General features: G+C 49.2%; 1 protein-coding gene across 1 annotated transcript in view; it reads right to left on the bottom strand.

Annotated features, from left to right (window-relative positions):
• The window catches only part of DHCR24 (24-dehydrocholesterol reductase), a 32,994-nt gene extending 16,110 nt beyond the window's left edge, over positions 1-16,884 (bottom strand). Inside the window, exons 1-5 of the mRNA XM_002715960.6 lie at positions 16,535-16,884; positions 12,588-12,743; positions 3,985-4,090; positions 3,193-3,311; positions 778-1,041 (exon numbers count right to left, since the gene is read on the bottom strand). Of these exons, the coding sequence (XP_002716006.4) occupies positions 778-1,041; positions 3,193-3,311; positions 3,985-4,090; positions 12,588-12,743; positions 16,535-16,765 (876 nt within the window). The 5' untranslated portion in view covers positions 16,766-16,884. The remainder of the gene's footprint in view (positions 1-777; positions 1,042-3,192; positions 3,312-3,984; positions 4,091-12,587; positions 12,744-16,534) is intronic.
• Between the last annotated feature and the right edge of the window lie 5,661 nt (positions 16,885-22,545).

The following is a 22,545-nucleotide window of genomic DNA, read 5'->3' as shown; positions in this document are numbered from 1 at the left end:
AGAGGAAATAATTCTTAGCGACAGCTGGCTTCGGGTCCTGTTTGTAAGTGGAGCCTTTTTCTCCTTTTCATTTGTTTATATCTCGTAGTCTCCTAAGTCAGCAAAAATCCTTTCTGAACAGGCAAAAACCTGCTATTAAATATCACACAGCATACAGTGAAGGAGTGAGGATCCAGATGCCCAGGCATCGAATCTGTCACCCAAGCCTCGGCTGTGTCATCTCCTGCGAGTTTACATCACTTCTTGGAGCTCAGTGTCTGCACCTCTGAACTGAGGTTGCTGTGAGGGCCACAGATGACAGAGAGCTGGCGCTGTGGCGCAACAGGTAAAGCCACGGCCTGCCATGTTGGCAACCCGAAGCACAGCACAGTTGTGAGTCCCTGCTGCTCCACTTCCAATCCAGCTTCCTGCCAATGCGCTTGGGAAGGCAGCAGAAGATGGCCCAAGTGCTTGGGCCTCTGCCACCCAATGTGGGAGACCCAAGGGAGTTCCTGGCTCCTGGCTTCAGCCTGGCCCAGCTCTGACCATCATGGCCATTTGGGGAGGGAACCAGTGGACAGAAGACCTCTGTCACTCTGTCAGAGAAATAAGTGAATCTTTGAAAAAAGGAGAGAGATGATGGCAGGTAGACATGTCTGGCAGCAGATCCTGTCCCCTGTAACCCAAGTAGATTGACCCAGGGAGCAGGCCTTGAGGAGGTGCAGGGTCGGCATTGGGGAACAGGCTCGGTCCCTGCCCGCCCAGGCCTCCTCCACAGCCGCGGATGCCCTGGCCTACCTTGCTGGGCTCTGCTTCGTCAGTCATGACCCCTGTCATGATGACGGCCTCATCCAGGGAGTAGAGCAGCCCTTCCACGAAGTGATTCTCCGGCCGCTGGGACTCGCGCGTGAACTTCTCACAGATGGCTTCCAGGCCCCGCACGGCCTGGAATCGAAGCTTGACATACTTCTTGGCAGGGATAATGCGGATCTCGGCAGCCACCAGGAAGCCCAGGGTCCCGCAGGACCAGGGCACGGCATAGAACAGGTCGGAGTTTTCTGACTGGAAGACAGAATAGACACATGCTCACAGTGTGAGCCCCCACCCCACATTGCGGCATGCAGTCAGGGGGGACAAGGGACCCAGTGCCTGGATGAAAGTCCTGCCTGCCACTCTCTGGTGTAGACGAGGGAACCAACCGTGATCCTGACAGCCTGTGCTTTTGGGCTTCGGATCCCCTCTGCAGTTTCTACGTGATGTCAGTCCCACACTGGCCTCTGTACCAGAGACGCTGGCCAGGAGGGCCTCTTCCCCCTCCCTCCTGGGCACAACCCCTGCACCAAAGGTGACCTGGGAGACAGTCATGACCAACACTGCCCCAAAACCCCAAATGGGCTCTAAGGGGCAGCGGTCCCAGGTCAGACTTAAAAAGAGCTCAACATTTACTAAGAGCCAGGGTAGCCAGAGGACATTCAAACGGCTCCTTTCTGAGCCATTAACAAAGTTTATAAAGCAGGTGTTTGCAGCACTGGGTAAGACACTGCTTGGATGCCTGCATCCCCATGGGAGAGCTTGGATTCAAGTCCCAGCTTTGCTTCTGATTCTAGCTTCCTGCTGAGAGGCAGCAGGTGATGGCTCAAATAGGTGAGTCCCTGGGAGGGGGAGGGGGAGGGGGAGGGAGAGGGGGAGGGGGAGGGGGAGAGGGAGGCCCAGACTGAACTCCAGGCTCCTGGCTTCAGCCTGGCCCAGCCCCAGCTGTTGCAGGCATTTAGGAGTCAAAAGCATATGGAAGAACTATATGTCTCTGTATCTTTCCCTATCGTATAAATAAAAAGTTTTAAAAAATGTACAATCTTTTCTAGTTCGTTAGCTTGTGGGACTCCCCCTCCCCCACTCCAATACACACACACAGCCCAGAGTGAGCATTAACATCTCCCTTTGCCAGGTTAGGCAGTGAGTCTCCAAGAGGTGACACAATTACAATTCGTGCATGGCATTCCAGAAGCTGGGCTCAGGCCCCTCACCTGGCTCTGTAAATCTGTTTCTAACGCCAGCATTTTCTTATTCTGATGTTTGCCTTGGAGACAGGCAAGTGGCCATTCTACTTCCAATTCTTCCTCTCTAATAAACCTCCTTTTGAAAAAGCTGGGCCTCTTCTTATCTCCACCCAGACAACTGCCCTGTGTGGTCTCTGTCAGCCAGCTCCGAACAAACGTCCTTGGTGTAGGCACGGTGGGGCATGGTGGGCATGGCATGGGAGAGGAGTCACAGCAGGGAAGCTCTGCCTCAGGTGCAGATGGCTGTGAGACAGCAGGGCTGGGCTGCTGGCTGGCCACACTGTCAGGTCCCAGCAGTCACTGCTAGGCCCCTACCCCAGGCGTGGCTCCATGCACCTGCTTGCTTTTCCTGTCTACATATGGGTCACATCTGGCCCTCAGAGAAAGGGGACCATTCACACACTTGTTTCCATTCTCTGTTGGGAGGTAAGACCCAAGCAAGTGAAGGGCAACGTGTGAGGTGGTGTGGCTCCTAACAGGGCTATCACTCAGCCAAGGCCAGAGTTCTTAAGCCAGCAGTCCTTCTCTGCGCTCTCTCCAGTGAGGCTGATAACGCCAGCGTTCTCTGAAATATCCACTCGTGAAGGCCGGGTCTGTCCCTCCCATCCGAGGGCCCCTTACCCACACTACTACACGCCTGAGGTTATTTAAAGTTTTAATCCTGTCCACTCCTTAGCTGAACGTCTCAAATGGCTGTGTCCCCTTGGCGTGTCAGAACTCTGTTCTGTTTTTCCAGGACAGTCCTGCCATCACTTTCGGTTGCATCTCTCAGCATCAGATGCAGAGCGGTTGTGCTGAGACCTGATGTCCGCCAGAGAGGTGGCCTGGGCAGGGTTCAGGGAATCTGATTACCTGCATGTGTATCCCAGCACGGAGGGATTTATGAGCTGGGTGACCTAGGACAAGTTTATTAACTTCTCTGTTCTTTAGCTTCCTATCTGTAAAACGGGAATAATAACAGCATCTGCCTCCCAAGGTTTGCTGAAGGATTAACTACATCAATATATATCAAGCACAATAGCATCAACACACTTGTGGTTGCGAGGGAGTACATATGTTTTTGTTACTGTTACAGACTGAAAAACTCAGACTGAACAGGTGTATTTGAAACCCAGCACCCCCTCACTGCCCCCAGGATGCCCCATCCTTGACTCACCGGTGTGCACCGCACAAAGCTGCCGTCAGCAAGGACCAGCTCGTAGGCAGTGCAGATGTGCTGGAACAGGCCGTACTTGTGGGACGAGGACTCGATGCCTGTGCCCATGATCAAGCCCCCTGCAGAGATACATCCGTTAGTGGGGGAGTTGTGAGGTGGAGGGTGGGGGTGGCTTGGAGCTGGGGGACCCTCGGGACAAGGGGCAGGGGCAGAAGGGCTGGCAGTCAGGGGTATGATTGGCTTGGGATCAGTTCCCTATCTCTGCCTACATAGAGTGCAAGACCAAGCAGAAGGGTGGAGCTCGGAGCATGAGGGCTCCCCTAGAGGCAGGGGATGGACAGGCAGACCCTCACCCTGGCCAGTCTCAACCTGGGAACCTGTCATTTTAAGAGGGACTTCCGCAGAAATGGGGTCTGCTGGGGGCGGCAGGAAGCCATGGTCCACGGTAATGGTTAAGAGGACAGAAGCTGCTTCCCACGGAGAAAAGGTGTGGCCAGGGAGCCTATGGGAGGAAGAGACCAGACTCTGTAGGTAGGAGGAGCAGGATAGGAGGGGAGCAATGGGTACGCACTGCAGGGCAGCAGACTCGAGCCAGAAATGACAAAGTGCGCTCAGAAACCGAGCAGCAGGCAGTGAATGCCCGTCACCGGAGCTACCCAAGTAAGGGACAGAGCGACGTCCATCACAGACAGAAGACTGGCCACGCTGGACCCGACGGAAGGTGGCTAAGATCCCTCAGCTCTGAGCGTGGGCCCACCTGCCTCCTCCTGCCCACGGACAGGGAGTCCTTACCCACTGTGAGGTCATCGAGCTCGGGCAGCACGGGCAAAGTCCAGCCAATGGAGTTCAGCAGGGCAGTCACCTGGCCCATGGTCACCAAGGGCTCCACACGGACAATCTGTGGGTATAAGAGACCCCCAGGTCACAAGGAGGCTGCCAGGGCCAGCTGGGACTCCTATGTACAGAAAGTGTCCTCTCAAACTACCACCCTCCCCCTCCCCAGCCCACCCCCCCAACCTCTCCCCTCAAACTACCACCCCTCCCCCTCCCCAACTTCACTCCCTCCCCAACTTCCCCCTCTCAAACTACCACCCCTCCCCCTCCTTTAGGGCCCTTATGGGCTCTTTCCAGAACATTCTTGCCTTTAACAACAGCCAATGTGATTTCTGGCTCTGAGCTAGCCCATATTTAAACTCACCCTTTTGAGTATTTTTAAAATTACATTTCTAAGGGCCAGCATTGTAGCTTGGTAGGTAAAACTGCCTACAGTGCCAGCATCCCATATGGACACCAGTTTGAGTCCCGGCTGCTCCACTTCTGATCTACCTCTCTGCCACAGCCTGGGAAAGCAGCAGAAGATGACCCAAGTGCTTGGGCCCCTGCACCCATGTGGGAGACCTGGAAGAAGCTCCTGGCTCCTGGCTTCGGATCAGCACGCTCAGGCCATTGAGGCCAACTGAGGAGTGAACCAGCGGATGGAAGACCTCTCTCTTTCTGCCTCTGCCTTTCAAATAAAAATAAATAAATCTCAAAAAACAAACAAACAAACAAAAACAAAAAAACCTACATTTCTACTTACTTATTTTCATTTTATTTTAAAAGCAGAGAGAGAAGCAAGTACTTGAGCCATCATCTGCCACCTCCCTGGGTGCACACCAGTAGGAAGTCAGATTGGAAGCAGAGGAGCCGAAACTCAAACCCATCACTCCATCAGAGGATGGGGGTGTCCCAGATGTGACCTAATACTGCTGTGCCAATGCTCACCCCATCCTTTCAAATGCCTTAACTATTGATACTTAGTTTGTTTTTTTACAGATTATAGCAAAATTCTCATTCATTTGGGAGGTAACACAAAAATGAAGAAAACAGAAACTATACACTCTAGCTCTTTAGAGTTTCTAATAGAATATATTCACTTCCCCCCCATACACATCTGTATCAGTATTTTGTGTTTTTTTTTTTTTTTAATTTAACTTTCTTCTTTGAAAAAGTTATAGAGAGAGAAGGAGAGACAGAGATAGAGAGAGATCTTCCATCTACTGGTTCACTCCCCAAATGGCCACAACAGCCAAGGCTAGGCTAGGCCAAAGCTGAGCCCAAGCTTCCTCCAGGTCTCCCACAAGGGTACAGGGGCCCAAGCACTTGGGCCATCTTCCACTGCTTTCTCAGGTACATTAGCAGGGAGCTGGATCAAAAGTGGAGCAATGGGAACTCGAATCAGCACTCATATGGGATGCTGGCATTGCAGGTGGTGGCTTAACCTGCTCACCCACAGCACCAGCCCCAGTACAAATATTTTTTAACAATGAAAAGAAAACAGTATAATAGCACTTGGGGCTCACACAAATCAGGAAACAGTGTCTGTTCTCAGAAGCCAGACAAGAAAACCTCACCATTCACATGGCTCTGGGTAGAGTACTCAGAAGGGTCCCGGCCCAGCAGGGGGAATAATTAACCCTAGATTACAAGCTGAAAAAAAAAATCAAGACCCCACAGGATCAAACTGCTTCCAAGTAATCTAGCTGATTCCTAGAACATGGTTCAAGATTTACAGGAAAGCAAAAATGTCTGGCACCCAACAAGTGAAATATCACAATATCATAAAATCAGAATCCAGTCAAAATCTTAAGGAAATTCGACCCATACGAGGGAGAATAATCAGTCAGGCACAACAGACCCAGACCTGACCCAGACCTGACTTAGCAAGTGGGAATATGCAAACAGTTATTACTGAATTCTCGCTATGCAAACAGTTCTTACTGTATTCTTGCCATCAAAAACACTGGAAAGATATGAAGAAGACCCAAACTCCTAGAAATGAAACCCACAACAACGGAAATGAAAGATCCACGAGATGGGACTAGTGGCAAATGTGGTCTTACAGCAGAAAAGATCAGTGAACTTGGACACAGGATCAGAACTATCTAAACTGGGGAAAAAAAAAGCTTAGAAAGTGAACACAGAGCAGCATCATGAACTGAACTGTGGAATAACCTGAAGTGGTTTCCTCTGCACGTACCAGCGGTCTCCCAAGGAGATGAGAGAAAAGCTAGAGAGGGCAGAAAAAAAATTTGAAGACATAATTGCCCAAAAAATCCAGGTTTGATGAAAATTTATAACAAATCCAAACATGAGTTATGAGGAAAACTATACCAAGGCACTTCATAACAAAATTACTCAAAATCAGTGCTAAATTTTTTTTTGGAAAATCTTAAAAGCATGAAGAGAAAAAGACTGTTACATATAGAGGAACAAAGGTAATACTTTTTTTTTTTGTCTGAAATAATGCAGGCAAAAAGACAGAGTAGTACCTTCTTTAAAGTATTGAAAGAAAATATTTGAAAACCTGGGATTTTATACATATATATATATACACACACATAAGTTTTATATATATACATATATATATATATATATATGCGCAAGAAATGGGGTAGATGTTTGGCTGAGCAGCTAAGCCGCCAGTTAGAATGCCCTAATGCCATGCTGGAGTGCCTGGCCAAGTCCCAGCTGAACTCCTATTCCAGCTTCCTACTGATATGCAGGCCGAGAGGCAGCCCAAGTACTTGAGTCCCTGCCACCCATGTGGGAGACCTGGATGGCGTTCTGGGCTCCTGGCTTTGGCCTGGCCCAGCCCTAGCTGTTGTGGGCATTCAGGAAAGGAGGCAGCAGATGGGAAGTCCGTCTGTATGTCTCTCTCTTATTCTCCCCTCTACCTGTTCAATACAATACAATACAGATCAATTTCTTAAATTAATACAAAAAATGTTAGAGGTCCTTGAAGAAGAAATAAAACAAAACTGGATAGAAATACAATTTTATATAGTGGGATGGAGGATGGTAAGTGCATGTATAAATATATAACATCCTTTTCTTATTACTTACATTCCTTTAAGAGACAACTGACCATTAAAAATAATGAAAATAATATGGTATGGCATGTATAATATATGTAAAAGTAGAAATATGACAACAATAGCACAAAGATTGGGAGGAGAGAAATGGAAATAAATTATTCTAAGATTCTTACATGCTATGTAAAATGAGATGATGTCACTTGAAGGTCTATTGTGATAAGTAAAGTATATGTATTCTAGGGGCTGGCATCACAGCATAGTGGGTAAAGCTGCCTGCAGTGCTGGCATCCCATACAGGTGCTGGTTCAAGTCCCAGATGCTCTACTTCTGATCCAGCTCCCTGCTAATGCACCTGAGAAAGCTACAGAAGATGGACCAAGTCCTTGGGCCCCTGCACCCATGTGGGAGACCTGGAGGAAGCACCTGGCTTCGGATCAGCCCAGCTCTGGCCATTGTGGCCATTTGGAGAATGAACCAGAGGAAGGAAGATCTCTCTCTCTCTGTCTCTCTTTCCCTCTCTCTCTCTGTAATTCTGCCTTTCAAATAAATACATTTTTCTTAAAAAAAGTGTATGTACTCTAAATTTGATGCAACTGCTAAAATCACAAAGACCAATAACCAACAAAGGAACTAAAACTGAATTATAAAAATTATTCAGTAATCCAAAAGTAGACCAAAATAAAAAAATTAAAAAAAAAAGGAGAGAGAAAAAAAGAGAAGAACAAATAGATAACAGCAATGTAAAAGATTTAAACCAAATCTTAACAATAACATTAACTGTAAATGGTCTTACCACCTCAATTAAAAGGCAGAGGTTGTCAAATTGGATGAACAAAGCAACATCCAACTACATGCTGTCTACCAGAGAAGCACACCTTTATAAAGACATATTAGGTGAAGAGCAACTGGGAAAACATATACCATGCCACCACTACTCATGACAATCCCGAGGGGGCTTTATGAATGTCTAACAAAGTAGCTTTCAGAAGCAAGAATCCAGCTTGGGGGGGGGGGGGCGCAGCACTATGCCATAGTAGGTTAAACCCTCACCTGTGGCACTGGCATCTCTCTCTCTGTCTCTCCCTCTCTCTATAACTCTGCCTCTTGAATAAATAAATAAATCTTTTTTTAAAGATTTATTTTATTTACTTAAAAGAGTTAGAGAGAGGGAGAGACAGAGAGTCCAGGAGCCAGGAACTTTTTTCAGGTCTCCCACATGGGTGCAAGGACCCAAGGACTTGGGCCATCCTCTACTGCTTTCCCAGGCACACCAGCAGGGAGCTGGATCAGAAATGGAGCAGCCAGGACTCAAACCAGCTCCCATATGGGATGCCAGTGCTGCGGGCCAGGGCGTTAACCTGCTGTGCCAAAGCATAGCCCCAATAAAAATACGACTGGGGATTGAAAAAAAAGATCATTTCATAATGATAAAGGCACCAATTGTTCAAAATGACACGAAAGTCTTCAACATCGCTACACCTAGTAACAGAGCTCTGAAATGCAGGGAGCAAAAACTGGTGAACCTCCCAGAGAAATAAACAGTCCACAACTCTCCTAAAAGTTGACAGAAAAAGCAAAGAGGGTTTGCGTAAAAATATAGAAACTTTGAACACCACCATTAAGAAATCTGACCTAACTGACATTAACACGCTACCTCTAAACAGTAGCATGTATTTTTTTTTTTTTAATGCACATAGACTATTTACCAAGACAGAGCATACTCTGGGCCATGAAGTCTCAAACAGTTGAAACGCATCCTAATCATATGTTCTCTGACAGTTAAATTGAATTAAATCAGAAATCAGCAACAGAAAGATCCTTAGAGAATTCTCAAGTATTTGTCAAACTAAGCAACATACTTCTAAATACTCCACAGGTCAAAGCAGATATCAAGAGGAAAATTAGAAGTATTTTGAACTGAATGAAATTTTGAAATTTGTGGGCTGCCCCAAAACAGGCATAAAGGGAAATTTATGGTACTAAATATCAATATTAGAGAAAAAAGTCTAAATCAATGATACCAGCCTTAACCTTAAATAAGTAGAAAAAGAATAAAATTAAACCTAAAGAAAAGAGGAAATATCAAAGCAGAAATCAATGAGATAGGAAACAAAACAGAACAAAACGACAAGAGAGAAAGCAATGAAATCAAAAGCTTTGAAGCCAGACTGATCAAGACGGCAATCTTACATCAAGAACCAGGGGCTGTTAATGTTAAAAGGATCATAAACAACTTTATGTCAATAAATTACAGAACGTAGTGAAATGGACACAACCTACCAAAGCTCACCCAAGAAGCAATAAATAAAACTGAAGAGTGCTTATCTACTAGAGAAATCGAATTTGTAGCTAAAAGTCTCAGAGCAAACTCCAAGCCCAGATGGCTTCACTTTACGGGGTCTGCAAAGCTTTTAATGGAAAACCTGAGCTCTCAGTGTTCTACTGGGATGCACACCTGGCCTGTCAGGTGTATTTTTCTTTCTTTCCTTTTTTTTTTTTTTTTTTTTTTTGACAGGCAAGTTAGACAGTGAGAGAGAGAGAGAGAAAGGTCTTCCTTTTCTGTTGGTTCACCCCCTAAATGGCCACTACGGCCGGTGCGCTGCACCGCGCCAATCCAAAGCCAGGAGCCAGGTGCTTCCTCCTGGTCTCCCATGGGGTGCAGGGCCCAAGCACTTGGGCCATCTTCCACTGCACTCCTGGGCCACAGCAGAGAGCTGGACTGGAAGAGGAGCAACCGGGACAGAATCCGGCACCCAACTGGGACTAGAACCTGGGGTGCTGGCGCCGCAGGCGGAGGATTAGCCAAGTGAGCAGTGGCGCCGGCCCATGGTGTATTCTCTTTGTCAAACTTCACTAGCATGTTTACCGACAAGACACAAACAACAACAAAACTCCGTGACACTGGGTTAGGTAGAGATTTCTTAAGCAGGACTTAAAAAAAGTAAAATCTACAAAAAGAAATGAACAAATTGGACTTTATTAAAGTTAAAAACTTTTGGTTTTCAAAGGACAAGCCACAGGGCTGGCATTGTGGCATAGTGGGTTAAGCTGCTGCGTGTGACACTGGCATTCCATATGGGTGCTAGTTCTAGTACTGGCTGCTCTACTTCCAGTCCAGCTCCCTGCTAATGCACCTGGGAAATCAGCAGAGGACAGGTCAAGTACTTGAGCCCCAGCACCCATGTGGGAGACTTGGAAGAAGCTCTTGGCTCCTGGCTTCTGCCTGGCCCTGCCCTGACCATTGTGGCCATCTGGGGAGTGAACCAACGATCAAAGAGCTCGCTCTCTGTCTCTCCTTCTCCCTCTCTCCTTATAACTTTGACTTTCAAATAAATAAATAAATAAATCTTAAAAAAAAAGAATGACAAGCCACAAACTGGGAGAAAATATTGGAAATATTTGCAAATCAACTACTGAATGAAGAATTTGTTTCCATTTTTCTTTAAATGGCAAAAAACCTGAACAGGCCTCATCAAAGGTATACAAGTGACAAATATGCCCACAAAAAGATGTCCAACATCATTAGTCCTTGGAGAAATACAAACTGAAACCACCCCTATGAAAGTGACTAATCATGTCAAGTTCATGACAAAATGGAACAACTGAAACACTCACACTGCTGGTGGGAATGTAAAATGCTACAACCTCTTTGGACCACAACTTAGCACTTCCATAAAAAGTTAAATATACACCTACCATACGATCCTGCCATTCCACTGGTAGGTGTGTATCCAAGAAAATAACTGTATGCCCATACGAAGGCTGCACACCAATGTTCCCCACCACCTTTACCTGTATTAGCCCCAAACTGCCAATAGCCCAAATGTCTATCAGCAGGTGCATCAGCAGGTGCATGGATATACACATAGTAATATCCACAGGATATTAGGCAAACAGGCAAACAGGATGTTCCATAGATACACATTTCAATAAATCCCCAAGTAACCAATGGAGTTGAAAAGGCTAAACAAAAACGAAGGACATACTGTACAATTCCATGTTTGGAAAACTGAATACAAACTAACTCACAGTGACAGGAAGCAGATCACTGCTGGCCTCAAGATGTGGGGGGAGGAAACAAGGGGGGTTTGAGGAGGGATTACGAGAGGCATGAAGACACTTTTTGGGGTGAGGGGTATGTTCACCGTAATGACAGTGGAAATGGCTTCACAGAGGTATGTTACAGATTACCTGATGGCACACTTTAAATACGTGCTGTTGGTCATCTGCCAAGGATACATCTATAAAGCTAGTTTTTTTAAAAAAAGGATTTATTTATTTTTATTAGAAAGGCAGAGTTAGAGAGGACGGGAAGGAGGGAGGGAAGGAGGGAGAGAGAGATCACCCATCCACTGGTTCACTCCCTAAATGGCCACAATAGCCGGAACTGGGCCAGACTGAGGAGCCAGGAGCTTCTTCCAGGTCTCCATGTGGGCGCAGGGGCTCAAGGACTTGGGATATCATTCCCTGTTTTCCCAGGTGCATCAGCCAGGAATTGGATTGGAAATGGAGCAACCAGGACTCGAACTGGCACCCATATGGGATGCTGGCACTGCAGGGAGAGGCTTTATCCCTGACACCACAGTGCTGGCCTCCATAAAGCTATTTGAACAAAGGTACAAAGAGGTACAGCAGTTAAGACACCACTTGGGACACCTGCATCCCATATCAGAGTGCATGGGTTCAAGTACTAGCTCTGCCCTCCATTGCAGCTTCCTGCTAATGCACACCCTGGGAGGCAGCAGGTGATGTGAGTCCCTGCTACCTACATGAGAGACCCAGACTGAGTTCCCAACTCCTGGCTTCAGCTTGGCCCAGCCCTGGCTAATGAGGGCATTTGGGGATGGGAGATCTCTTCTGTCTATGCCTCCCCTTCTCTTTCTTTCTCTGTGTGTGTGTGTGTGTGTATCTGTGTTTGTGTTTCTTTCAAATAAGATAAAATAAATAATTTTTTCAAAAAGGTAGAGAAATTAAATAACAGCCAAGGTCTCACATAACAGCCTGTCATCAAGAAGATACACGAGTAATGACCCCTATATTATTGAACACTGTCTTCAATTAGAAACAAAGCTGTGATAGACCTCCTTCTGCTGGGCAGCTGTAATTACACGTAAGCTTATGTCCTTAAGCTAGGTTTTAAGAGGCAGAATTACCAGATGGGCTGAAGAGTGTACATTTCTAAGGCTCTTAAACAAGCAGATCTCCAGGGAGCTTGTACCAAATTCCTTGCCTCCCAGCCACCTTCAAAGGCCATTTTTTAATCAGTTGACTGCCTTGCTGGGAAGAGACAAATAGCTTCCTTTATGTCTCTTGGTTTTGTCTGGGATGTCCCCATCCCTGACTTCCTGTGGGATTCTAGACAATCAGAAGATCCCCCCGAGCTCTCAGTTTGCCTGCCTGAGAGATGGGGCCATGACCAGTCTCTCCCCTGGTGGTGATGAGGCTTGGGAGCACAGCAATGGTGGGTCCAGCCTTCTCTGATGACCCTGGCCTTGTTCCTGTCCCTGCTGAGTGCTCTGCTCCTAAAGCCGTTCTCACCTGTTTCTTGGTGTCCACCTCCAGGATGTCCATCAGGTTGATCATGATGTTTTTGTGCGTCTTCTTGTACTTCCCAACCCGCAGCGAGACAGTGAGCCAGCCGGGGCGGCCTGTGCACATGAAGGTCTTGCTGCCCTGCTCCTTCCATTCCCGCACCTGCAACCGTGAAACAGAGGCTGAGCAGGTCCCGCTGGGGTCCCCGGAGCAGCAGGCAGCCCTGCTCTCAGGGAGAGGGGACTAGGAAAGGGCTCTCCTTCCAAGCTCTGGAGAAGCCAACATGTTGTTAACAACACAAGGCAAAGCAAAGAGAGAGCTAAACACAAGATCAAGATCAACGTGTTTTGAAAATAGTCATTGGGAATTTCAGCAAAAGTTTTATAATGGTAATAGGAGCAATTATAAAAATGAACACATTTTTCTGGGCGTTCCCACTGTTGTAGGCACCCATGGTACACTGTCTTAACTCTCACATCAACCCCAGGAGGTTACATGATCCCTTTCGGCAGGTGGGGAAACTCAGAGGCAAATAACTTGGCCACGGCCACACAACAGCGGAGCTCAGGTTCACAGCCAGGACGTCTGACCGCAGGCCTAGAGGAACAGATGGGCTTGTAGTGATGGTACACAGAATAATAGCTCACACTTACGGAGGCTTCTATTCTGCCCACTACCCCATGTTAGCTCTTGTTATCACTTTGAAGGGGAGGAGAAAGGGCAGGGAGAGATTGTCACGCCCACGGGGAGAAGAGTGTCCAGGGGGCCAGCACTGTGGCCAAGTGGGTAAAGCTGCCGCCTACAGTGCCAGCATCCCATATGGATGCTGATTCTTGTCCCAGCTGCTCCACTTCCAATCCAGTTCGCTGCTAATGCACCTGGGAAAGCAGCAGAGGATAGCCCAAGTATTTGGGTCCCTGCACCCTTGTAGGAGACCCAGATGAAGCTCCTGCCTCCTGGCTTCGGCCTGGCCCAGCCCTGGCTGTTGCAGCCATCTGGGGAGTAAACCAGTAGATGGAGGATTGCTCTCTTCGTCTCTTTGCCTCTCCCTCTCTCTCAGTAACTCTGCCTTTCAAATAAATAAAACAAATCTTAAAAAAAAACTATATATATATATATATATATATATATATATATATATATATATATATATAAGAAGGGGGCCAGCACTGTGGCATAGAAGGTAAAGCAGCCACCTATAGTGCTGGCCGGTTGGAGTCCCAGCTGCTCTACTTCCATCCAGCTTCCTGCCAATGTGCCTGGGAAAACAGTGAAAGATGGGTCCCTGCACCCACGTGGTAGTCCCAGATGAAGCTCCTGGCTCCTGGCTTCGGCCTGGCCCAGCCCTGACCATTGCAGCCATTTGGGGAATGAACCAGTAGAATGAAGATCTCTATTTCTCTTTTTCTGCCTCTCCCTCTCTTTCTCTGAAACTCTGACTTTGGAATGAATAAATAAATCTTTTTTTTTTTAAAGAGCTTCTGCAAGGCCTCTCCTGTGAGTGACCAGGACAGAGGACAATGGCCCAGGGAGATGACAAGCCCAGTAGGAACACAGAAGGAAGTAGTCCTTTCCTGCTGGGATGCACAGGGTGCGGGACATGGCTATCTGTTGTTCTGACCTGTGAACCTTCATTTCCGCTTCATCTGATTCCCACAATCTCATCTTCCTCTGATCCAGGTGAGACTGACGCCATTCCCCCTGCCCAGGAGGTCACACGACTAGAGTCATCCTCTCCCTCTGGTCACAGTGACAGGGTCACTGATGGGCCTCTGATGCAGTCAGGCCAATGAGACTGGTTCCAGAAGAAGCTATCTCTTTCTATTGGGGCTGCTAAGCTGCCTGGATATAAGCCAAAAACCGTTAGGGCCTCTGCAGGGAGACAGCCCCCTGAGAATGAAGTTGACCCAAAGGAAAGCAGAGGCAGGGGATAGTTATTGGATGGACAGAGGTGCAGATTAGGGGGAGGGGATCCTGAATCCAGCCATGCCCGAGCCAGCTTCACTCCTGGACTTTTCAGGACCTGAGTCGATAAAGCCCCTTTCTGTGCAAGTCAGCGTGAATTGAGTTTCCATTATTTGCAACCCAGAGTCCTGTCAACTACTGGCCAGGCTGCCTGAAGGAGGTGGCACTTTAGCTGGTCAGGCAAACGGCCCCACGTGGAGAAGGGCTATTCCCTGGTCAGAGGCCACATGGGGCAGAGCTATTCAAGCCGGGGGTGGGGTGCTGAGGGAGGGATTCCATGACGGATACGGCCTCACCTCGCTCAGCTCTGCAGTCTAGGTCTTAATGTGAGCCCAGGGCATGAGGGAGGGGAGTAGGGGTCCAGGCTCAATCTGCAGAGTGGGCCACAGGAGATGAACATGGAAGCCACACAGTCTAGAGTGCTGCTCAATTCTGATGGGAGTCAATCAAGAGTTTGGGCAGGGAGGCCATGCCATGAAAAACCACTCCTGGGGCTATGCACAGGCCTGAAAGGTGGGATGTCTGGGAGGGGTAATGGTGTAGAAAGAGGGCAACTGGGTAAGCCCCGATCCAGGCAGCTGTTGCAACAAGCCAGGCAAGAGGCCACAGAATCAGATGCACGGGCTGGAATGGAAAGGATGGGAGAGAAGAATGTCAAGAGGTCAGGCTCTGGAATCAAGCGGATGGAGCTCCAGTCCAGTTTATTAGCTACATCATCCTGGGTGCACGACTGCCCGCGCAAACCTAAGTTTTCCCATTGTAGAACAGGTATAACACCTACCAGGGTTGCTGTAAGAATTACAAATAATGGACATCAAGGGCACATGGCAGACCCAGGGCAGTGGCTGACCAGGCCAGCCCGTCCTGCTGAGTCCTTCAGTTTAGCTGAATAAACATTCACCAGGCTCCTTTGTGCCAAGCCTCATGGACCAGAGGTGAATCAGATAACAGCCTCCAGCCGTGAGGCGCTCAGGATCTGATAAGGAGACGAGCAGGTCCGTGGATAATCTCGGCTTGTGGAAGGAGCTTAGGAAGAGGATGAGCGTGGGGAGGGCGGGTGGACAGAGCCCTGCAGCGGGACTACAGCAAGGCTCTCAAAGATGCCGCATTCTCCCCCCAGAGCGAGCCCAGGCCCAGCTGACGGGAGACGGCAGACGCATCTCTGTCCCCAGCTCTGCACTCCGGCCAGCTGCACCCGCACCAGCATACAGAATATGGAGGCTGCCCTGCCTGCTACACCTACAGCGAGGACGCTGGCGGCAGGAAACAGAAGCTCTCTGCAACCTGATGCCAGGAAGACAGGAACATAAGGAGGGGCAGAGGGAGCCAGGAAACTGCCGGGGCCAGACACCTCTGCCAGCCCGGGGCCTGGAGGGGGCTGCTGGGAGGCGCAGCAGGGTAACAGTTTCTGTGGGTGCTGGGAGACGCGGAGCAATGGGGGAAGTCCACCAGTCACCACAGGCTCTTCTTCACTGGGGCCTGGGGCCTGGCCTCTCCCTCCCCGCTTCAGTCCCCTGCTCCGAAAGCCTGGAAGCAAGCAAACTGCAAACTCCAACCCGGCTCCAAACTGACTTTCCAACCTTCTTCCCCTTCCCCCTTCCCTGCTCGGCTCTCCCCGGGTCCCTCCACCTGACACACCTTTCCCCAGTCATCTCCCCCACTTCCGGGCTCCACCTCCCGGAAGCCTTTCCTCCTCAGAAATCCTGGATCTGGAGAGAGTTAGTTGGGTGCTGTGTTCCCTTCCCCTCTCTCTCTCCGTCCCTCCAGGTCCCCGCTCACGTCCTGCACACAGCGGGCAGTCCATAAAGATGGGGACAACGCCTGTGCCTTTTCTGGCCCCCATCACACGTTCGCCCCCATCCCCTCCAGCGCCAGCTCCCCCGTGAGGTTCTGGCTGCGCCGCGCAAGCACACCGCACACCACACACGCGGTGCCGCCTCGCCGACCGCTAGGCACGCGCACGCCGGCGCCCAGGGCGCGCGGCTCACCTGCTTCTGGATGTCCCGCACGCGCTGCTCGTGCAGGCGCGGCGCGCTGCTGAGCTTGAACACCACCCAGGCGCGCACGTAGTAGTAAATGTCGAAGATGAGCGACAGCGGCAGTAAGAAGAGGCACACGAACACCCAGCGCTGGTGGATGAGCACGAACTCCAGCCCCTTCACGCGCACCCACAGCAGGAAGAGCAGCGCGCACACGGCCAGAGACACGGCGGGCTCCATGGTGCAGCGGCGCGCCGCGCGGGGAGGGTTGCAGCTCGCGCCGCCTGTCACCGCCGCCCGCTCCGCGCCCGCCGTGCGCCGCGCAGGGAGCCGCCGGGTCGCCCGCCGCCTCGCGATTGGCTTGGGTCGCCAAGGTTCGGTGGGCCGAGACCCGGGCGGTGGCCAATGGCGAGCCGCGCCGGGGATCGGACCAGGAACCCACTGCTTTCATTGGCTGCGAGTGTCGAGTCGCTCCGCCCCTTTCTCCTGGCCGACTCGCGAGGCGGGGGTGGCCGGGGTCCGGGGTGCCGTTGGGGTCAGTTGCGCGCGGCTGGGCCTCGGGGAACCCGCGCGCAGGCGGCGGGAACTCGGGCTGCCCGGCCTCGGACCTGCGGGGGCGCCTTTCTCTTCTCCTCAGGCGGCGCCTCCTGGACTCGGGCGTGGAGCCGTCATGCGTCGGGTTACCTCCCAGGGTGGGCGGCCGCTCCAGGCCCTGAGGCAGGCAGCCGGGCGGGAGATGTCGCTAGGTGCGCGCCAGGCACGAGGGGGCGGCTTTGCCTGTTTGAGGAGTGCCTTTGAGCTGCACAGCAGTAGTGGGTGGTGGGTTTGGGGGACCCATTTTAAGCAAAGATATTAAAGCGTTTGCGGCACGGAAGCTGTGACTGACCCTGGGCCGGCTGAGGGCGGTGGCGAGGCCTGAGGGAAGGCCGGGGTGCCTGCCGGCCACTCTGACCCCCCCCCCCCCCCAGGACCACGGCAGCTTTGTGGACAAAGCAGATGGCCCTGCCCGCTTGGCAGCAAGCAGTCTAGATAGGCGAGGGCCCCAGTTGCAGCTGAGGGAGCAGCGTCATTTACATTTCCTGAGAAATTTTAGGAAGTTTCCCAGTAGTTTAATTGTAGAAGTTGAGCTCTGGCCCTGTTTACCTTGCCGGTTCTCTCCTTGTTCACCTTCGCCCTGATGGGCACCCGTAGGAGGTTCCCTGGGCTCCTCCGCCCCTGGTTTCAGGACCTTCCCCGGCCGCTTAGAACTAACATTACTCATCCTGGAGGGCTGCTCAGGGCCACCTCGAATACTGCCCTTCAGAGACCTCCCTCCCCCTCGGGTAGCTCTTGAAACCAGGCATCTATGGCGCGGTTCTTTCACGTTGTTTTACAGTTGTCTCCTTCTGAGTCTCAGCCCCACAGGCAGGGTGAGGTTGAGTGACCTGGTGTTCACGGTTGTATCTCGAGCCCTAGCACAGGGCTTGGAGTGCTGTAGACATGCCAGTGTTTGTTGATCCATGGATGAGTGTAGGCAGAGGCCCAAACGCCCAGTAGCAAAGTCCAAAGAATGAGAGGCTGTTTGCATTGGGCTCAACAAGGAATCATCTAGGTCCATACCATCTTACACAGCAGCTGCTGGTGGTCCCTGGTATGTGGCTAGCCTTTGGGCTAGTCTCATTTGGATGAGACTTCCCTGCCTTGAGAAATGGATTGCAAGGAGTTAGTATGAAAAAGCAAATGCAGAGTAGCTCATGAATAATATTCATTTAATGTTGAAATGACAATATTTTGATATATTGAATTAAATAAGTATGTATAGTAATAATTTTACCTGCTTCAGTTACATTTTCAAAGCCACTGCTAGAGAATGTACAGTTGCAAATTGCCTTTGCCTTATCTCTGTGGGAGCTCCAGGCGAGAGGGGGCTGCCGAAGTCTAAAGAGGAGAGCCCGTGTGGAAAAGGCCTGTCCTGGGGCCAGGCCGCGCTCAGATGTTGCAGCTGAGAGGCTTTGCTCTCAGAAGCTTCACCGTCTGAGTATTTCTGGCGAATGAGGTCATTGAAAAAGTCAAGTTCAACCTGAAAGTTAATGGAAGAATTGAGTATCTTGCAGGAGAAATGATGGAAATTATTGGCTAATTAGAATAGCTGATCATTAACCAGTGATAGTTAATTACTGGTTAATTAGAATAGTTTTACACCTAGGAAGAGACGGAAGTCCTCCCAAATTGGATAAAGCTGATTTTTCGGAAATGACTGTCAGAAAAGGAAAGGAAGGGAGAGGTGCTGAGAGCTGTACCCCGGTGCCTGTTCTCCCTGCCTACCGTCCTCGTATTCCTGCGTCTTCTCTCCACAAACCCCAGCCTGGGGACTGCGATTATCTGGCAAGTAAACAATCACCTTGAGTTGGGCCCTTTCACTTATTTCCTTTTTTTCAATTAGTCAAACTGCTCATCTTTGTGTACAGTTTGTGAGCTTTAATGCATAAAAGGATTCTTGGCACAGCTGAGACTGTGGGAATACAGGTGAGCTCCAGCCCCCAAAACACTCCCTCCTCCTGCTGCCCCTTTGCAACCGTGTTCTCCCCGCAAACCCAGTCCCCGGCAGCCAGCGATCTGTTCTCAGTCATTATAGTTCTGGTTTTCTACCCAGAAGGTTGTATGGATGACATCCTGTGACATGTAACCTTGAGCCCATTAATTTTTGCTGGAGTCAAAGCAGTGGCCTTGGACAGGGAGCCTACTCATAACTATATTATTTGCAGATGTGAGGGACCATGAAAATACAAGTAATCAGAGTGCTTAGGCATAGGGTGTTTGGGGCAGCAATTTCTGAAGTTAAGTAGAAATTAAGCAAAATCCTTTTCATACAGGGTATTTCAGGAAGTTTGTGGAAAATTGGATTAAAAGACAATTTTTAAAGAGAAATTATTTATTTATTTGAAAGAGAGAGAGAGAGAGAGGGAGAAACAGAGATCTTCCATCTGTTGGTTTACTACCTAGATGGCCACAATGGTTGTGGCTGGGCCAGGCTGAAGCCAGGAACCAGGAGCTTGATCTGGGTCTCCCATAAAGGTGGCAGGGGCCCAAACACTTGAGCCATCCTCTGCTGCTTTTTCTGTGCCATTAGCAGCGAGCTGGATGGGAAGTGGAGTAGCCAGCACTCAAACCAGCACCCATATGGGATGCCAGAATCGTAGGTGACAGTTTTACCCACTATGTCACAGCTCCAGCCCCAGTGGTTGCTTTTTACAACTAGCCTGAGGAGTGGCAACACAAGGAACTATTGATCTGTGTTGTTTTAAGCACATGGGTACATTGGGACTCAGATCAGATTTGCCTCAGTGTCTCATTCTTTGAATTGTAAGAAGTGGTTCCCATCTTCTGGATCTTTCCATTGTTTGAATCTTCTGTCTTGATTATTGTGTGAAATGTATTTCCTGTGGTTCCATTTCGTGGTTTAAGTGGAAGCTTTAAAATAAGACTGCTTTTGAAGTGTGGTTTGCAGGCCAACTGCATCAGAATGCTTGCCAAAACACAGGGTTCGGGCTTCTATGTCTCACTGAGCCTAAGTTATCAGAAGTGGGGCCCAGAAACCTGTTTTTCGATAAAGTCTCCCTCCAAGTACAGTTCAGTTCACAACAGCTAAGGCATGGAATCAATACAAATGCCTGTCAGCTGAAGACTGGGTAAAGAAATTATGGGATAGGTACACCGTGGAATACTACACAGCAGTTAAAAAAATAAAATCCTTTTGTTTGCAACAAATGGATGAATCTGGAAAACATCATACTTAGTGAAATAAACCAGTCTCAAAAGGACAAATACCATATGTTCTCCCTGATCTGTGATAAAAGAGCACCTAAAAGGTAATCTATAGAAGTGAAATTTACATTTTGAGGTGTGGTAACTTTGAACAGCCCTTGTCTCGACCGTTGAGGAACAATTTTTTTTTCATATTATTTGAACTCTTTACTCAGTATAGTGTTTAAAGTTAATTGAAAATAGATCTTAGTGAAAAATAAGAATGGGAATAGGAGAAGGAGGAGGAACAAGGGTGGGAGTGCAAATGGGAGGGTAGGCACGGTGGAAAGAATCACTGTGTTCCTGAAGTTGTGTTTATGAAATGCATGAAGTTTGTATTCCTTAAATAAAAGGTTTCTGGATTTAAAAAAAAGTGGAGCAGCTGAGACTCAAATGGGTGCTGCAGTGCTGGCCCCAATAAACTTATCTTTTGGAAAAAAAAAGTCTCCTAGTAATTTTTTTTTTTTTTGACAGGCAGAGTGGACAGTGAGAGAGAGAGACAGAGAGAAAGGTCTTCCTTTGCCGTTGGTTCACCCTCCAATGGCTGCTGCAGCCAGCGCGCTGCCGCCGGCGCATCACGCTGATCCAAAGCCAGGAGCCAGGTGCTTCTCCTGGTCTCCCATGAGGTGCAAGGCCCAAGCACTTGGGCCATCCTCCACTGCACTCCCTGGCCACAGCAGAGAGCTGGCCTGGAAGAGGGGCAACCAGGACAGAATCCGGCGCCCTGACCGGTACTAGAACCCAGTGTGCTGGCGCTGCAGGTGGAGGATTAGCCTATTGAGCCGTGGCGCCAGCCTATTTTTTTAAATATCTATGTCTTAATTTGAAAGGCTGAGAGAGAGAGAGAGAGAGAGAGAGAGAATATCTCCCTTCTCCCATTCTCCCATCTGCTGCTTTACTCTCCAAATGCCTGCAAGAGCCAGCTCTAAGCCAGGCCATTTCCTGGAGCCTAGAACTCCATCTGGGTCTACCACGTTGGGGACAGGGACTCAAGCACTTGAGCCATCACCTGCTGCCCCCCAGGGTGAGCATTAGTAGGAAGCTGGAATTATAAGGAACTCAGAAACATATGGAGAGAGGCATCTTAACTGCTGAGCCAAATGCCCACTCCTCCATGTCATTCTTATGCATGCCAAAATGTAGGCGGTTAAGTGGGTTGAGTATTGACCTTGGAACTTCTCTGAGACTCTTACCTTTAAAATAAAGTCCTAAAGGGCAGTGGTGGGGGTGTGCCAAAACAGGTTAAACTACTGCCTGCAATGCCAACATCCCATATTGGAGCACTGGTTCAAGTCCCAGCTGCGCCACTTCCAATCCGGCTCCCTGCTAATGCACCTGGGAAAGCAGTGGAGGACAGCCCAAGTGCTTGGGCCCTGCACCCATGTGAGAGACCCACATGGAGTTCCAGGATCCTGGTTTCAGCCTGGCTCAGGCCTGGGATGTTGCAGGCATTTGGGGAGTGAATCAGTGGATGGAAGATCTCTTTCTGTCTCTCTCTCTCTCTCTCTCTCTCTCTCTGCCTTTCAATAAATAAACCTTTTTTTAAAGATCTTAATCAGTGATTTTTTTTTTAAGATTTATTTTATTTATTTGAAAGACAGAGTTACAGAGAGAGGTAGAGACAGAGAGAGAGAGAGATCTTCCATCTGCTGGTTCACTCCCCAGATGGCCGCAACGCCTGGAGCTACGCCAATCTGAAGCTAGGAGCCAGGAGCTTCTTCCAGGTCTCCCATGTGGATGCAGGGGTCCAAGGACTTGGGCCTTCTTCTACTGCTATCCCAGGCCATAACAGAGAGCTGGATCAGAAGTGGAGCAGCCAGGACTCGAATTGGCGCCCATATGGAATGGGGGCACTTTAGGCCAGGGCTTTAACCTGCTGTGCCACAGTGCCGGCCCCAGTCAGTGATTCTGTCCCTTATAAAGCACAGCTGTTACCTTAAAGCCAAGTTTATCTAGAAAACTGTAATAAGCTAACTCCCATGTAATCAAGATTTTATTGTTTCATTGCCTTGACTTTCTCAAGAACAGTAGGACACTTTTGAATTCTCAAGGGCAAGACTTTGACTTGATTCTGGGGGAGCTGGCTTTTTCATGCTAGTGGACCAAGTCTGTCCAGTCACTCATTTTCTCATTTATAATAATTTTGGCTTCATGTACCAGGACACTCTGCTGCAAACAGCTACAATAACAAAGGTGCATGCTATCAGATAATGAGAAGTCAGGTTGTAGATTGACCC

This window comes from Oryctolagus cuniculus, chromosome 7 (assembly GCF_051225735.1).
Source record: "Oryctolagus cuniculus isolate XC-2025 breed Fujian yellow rabbit chromosome 7, ASM5122573v1, whole genome shotgun sequence".
Classification (NCBI taxonomy): domain Eukaryota; kingdom Metazoa; phylum Chordata; class Mammalia; order Lagomorpha; family Leporidae; genus Oryctolagus; species Oryctolagus cuniculus.
Note: the sequence above shows the minus strand (reverse complement) of the source record. Positions and strands in the feature narration are given on the sequence as shown.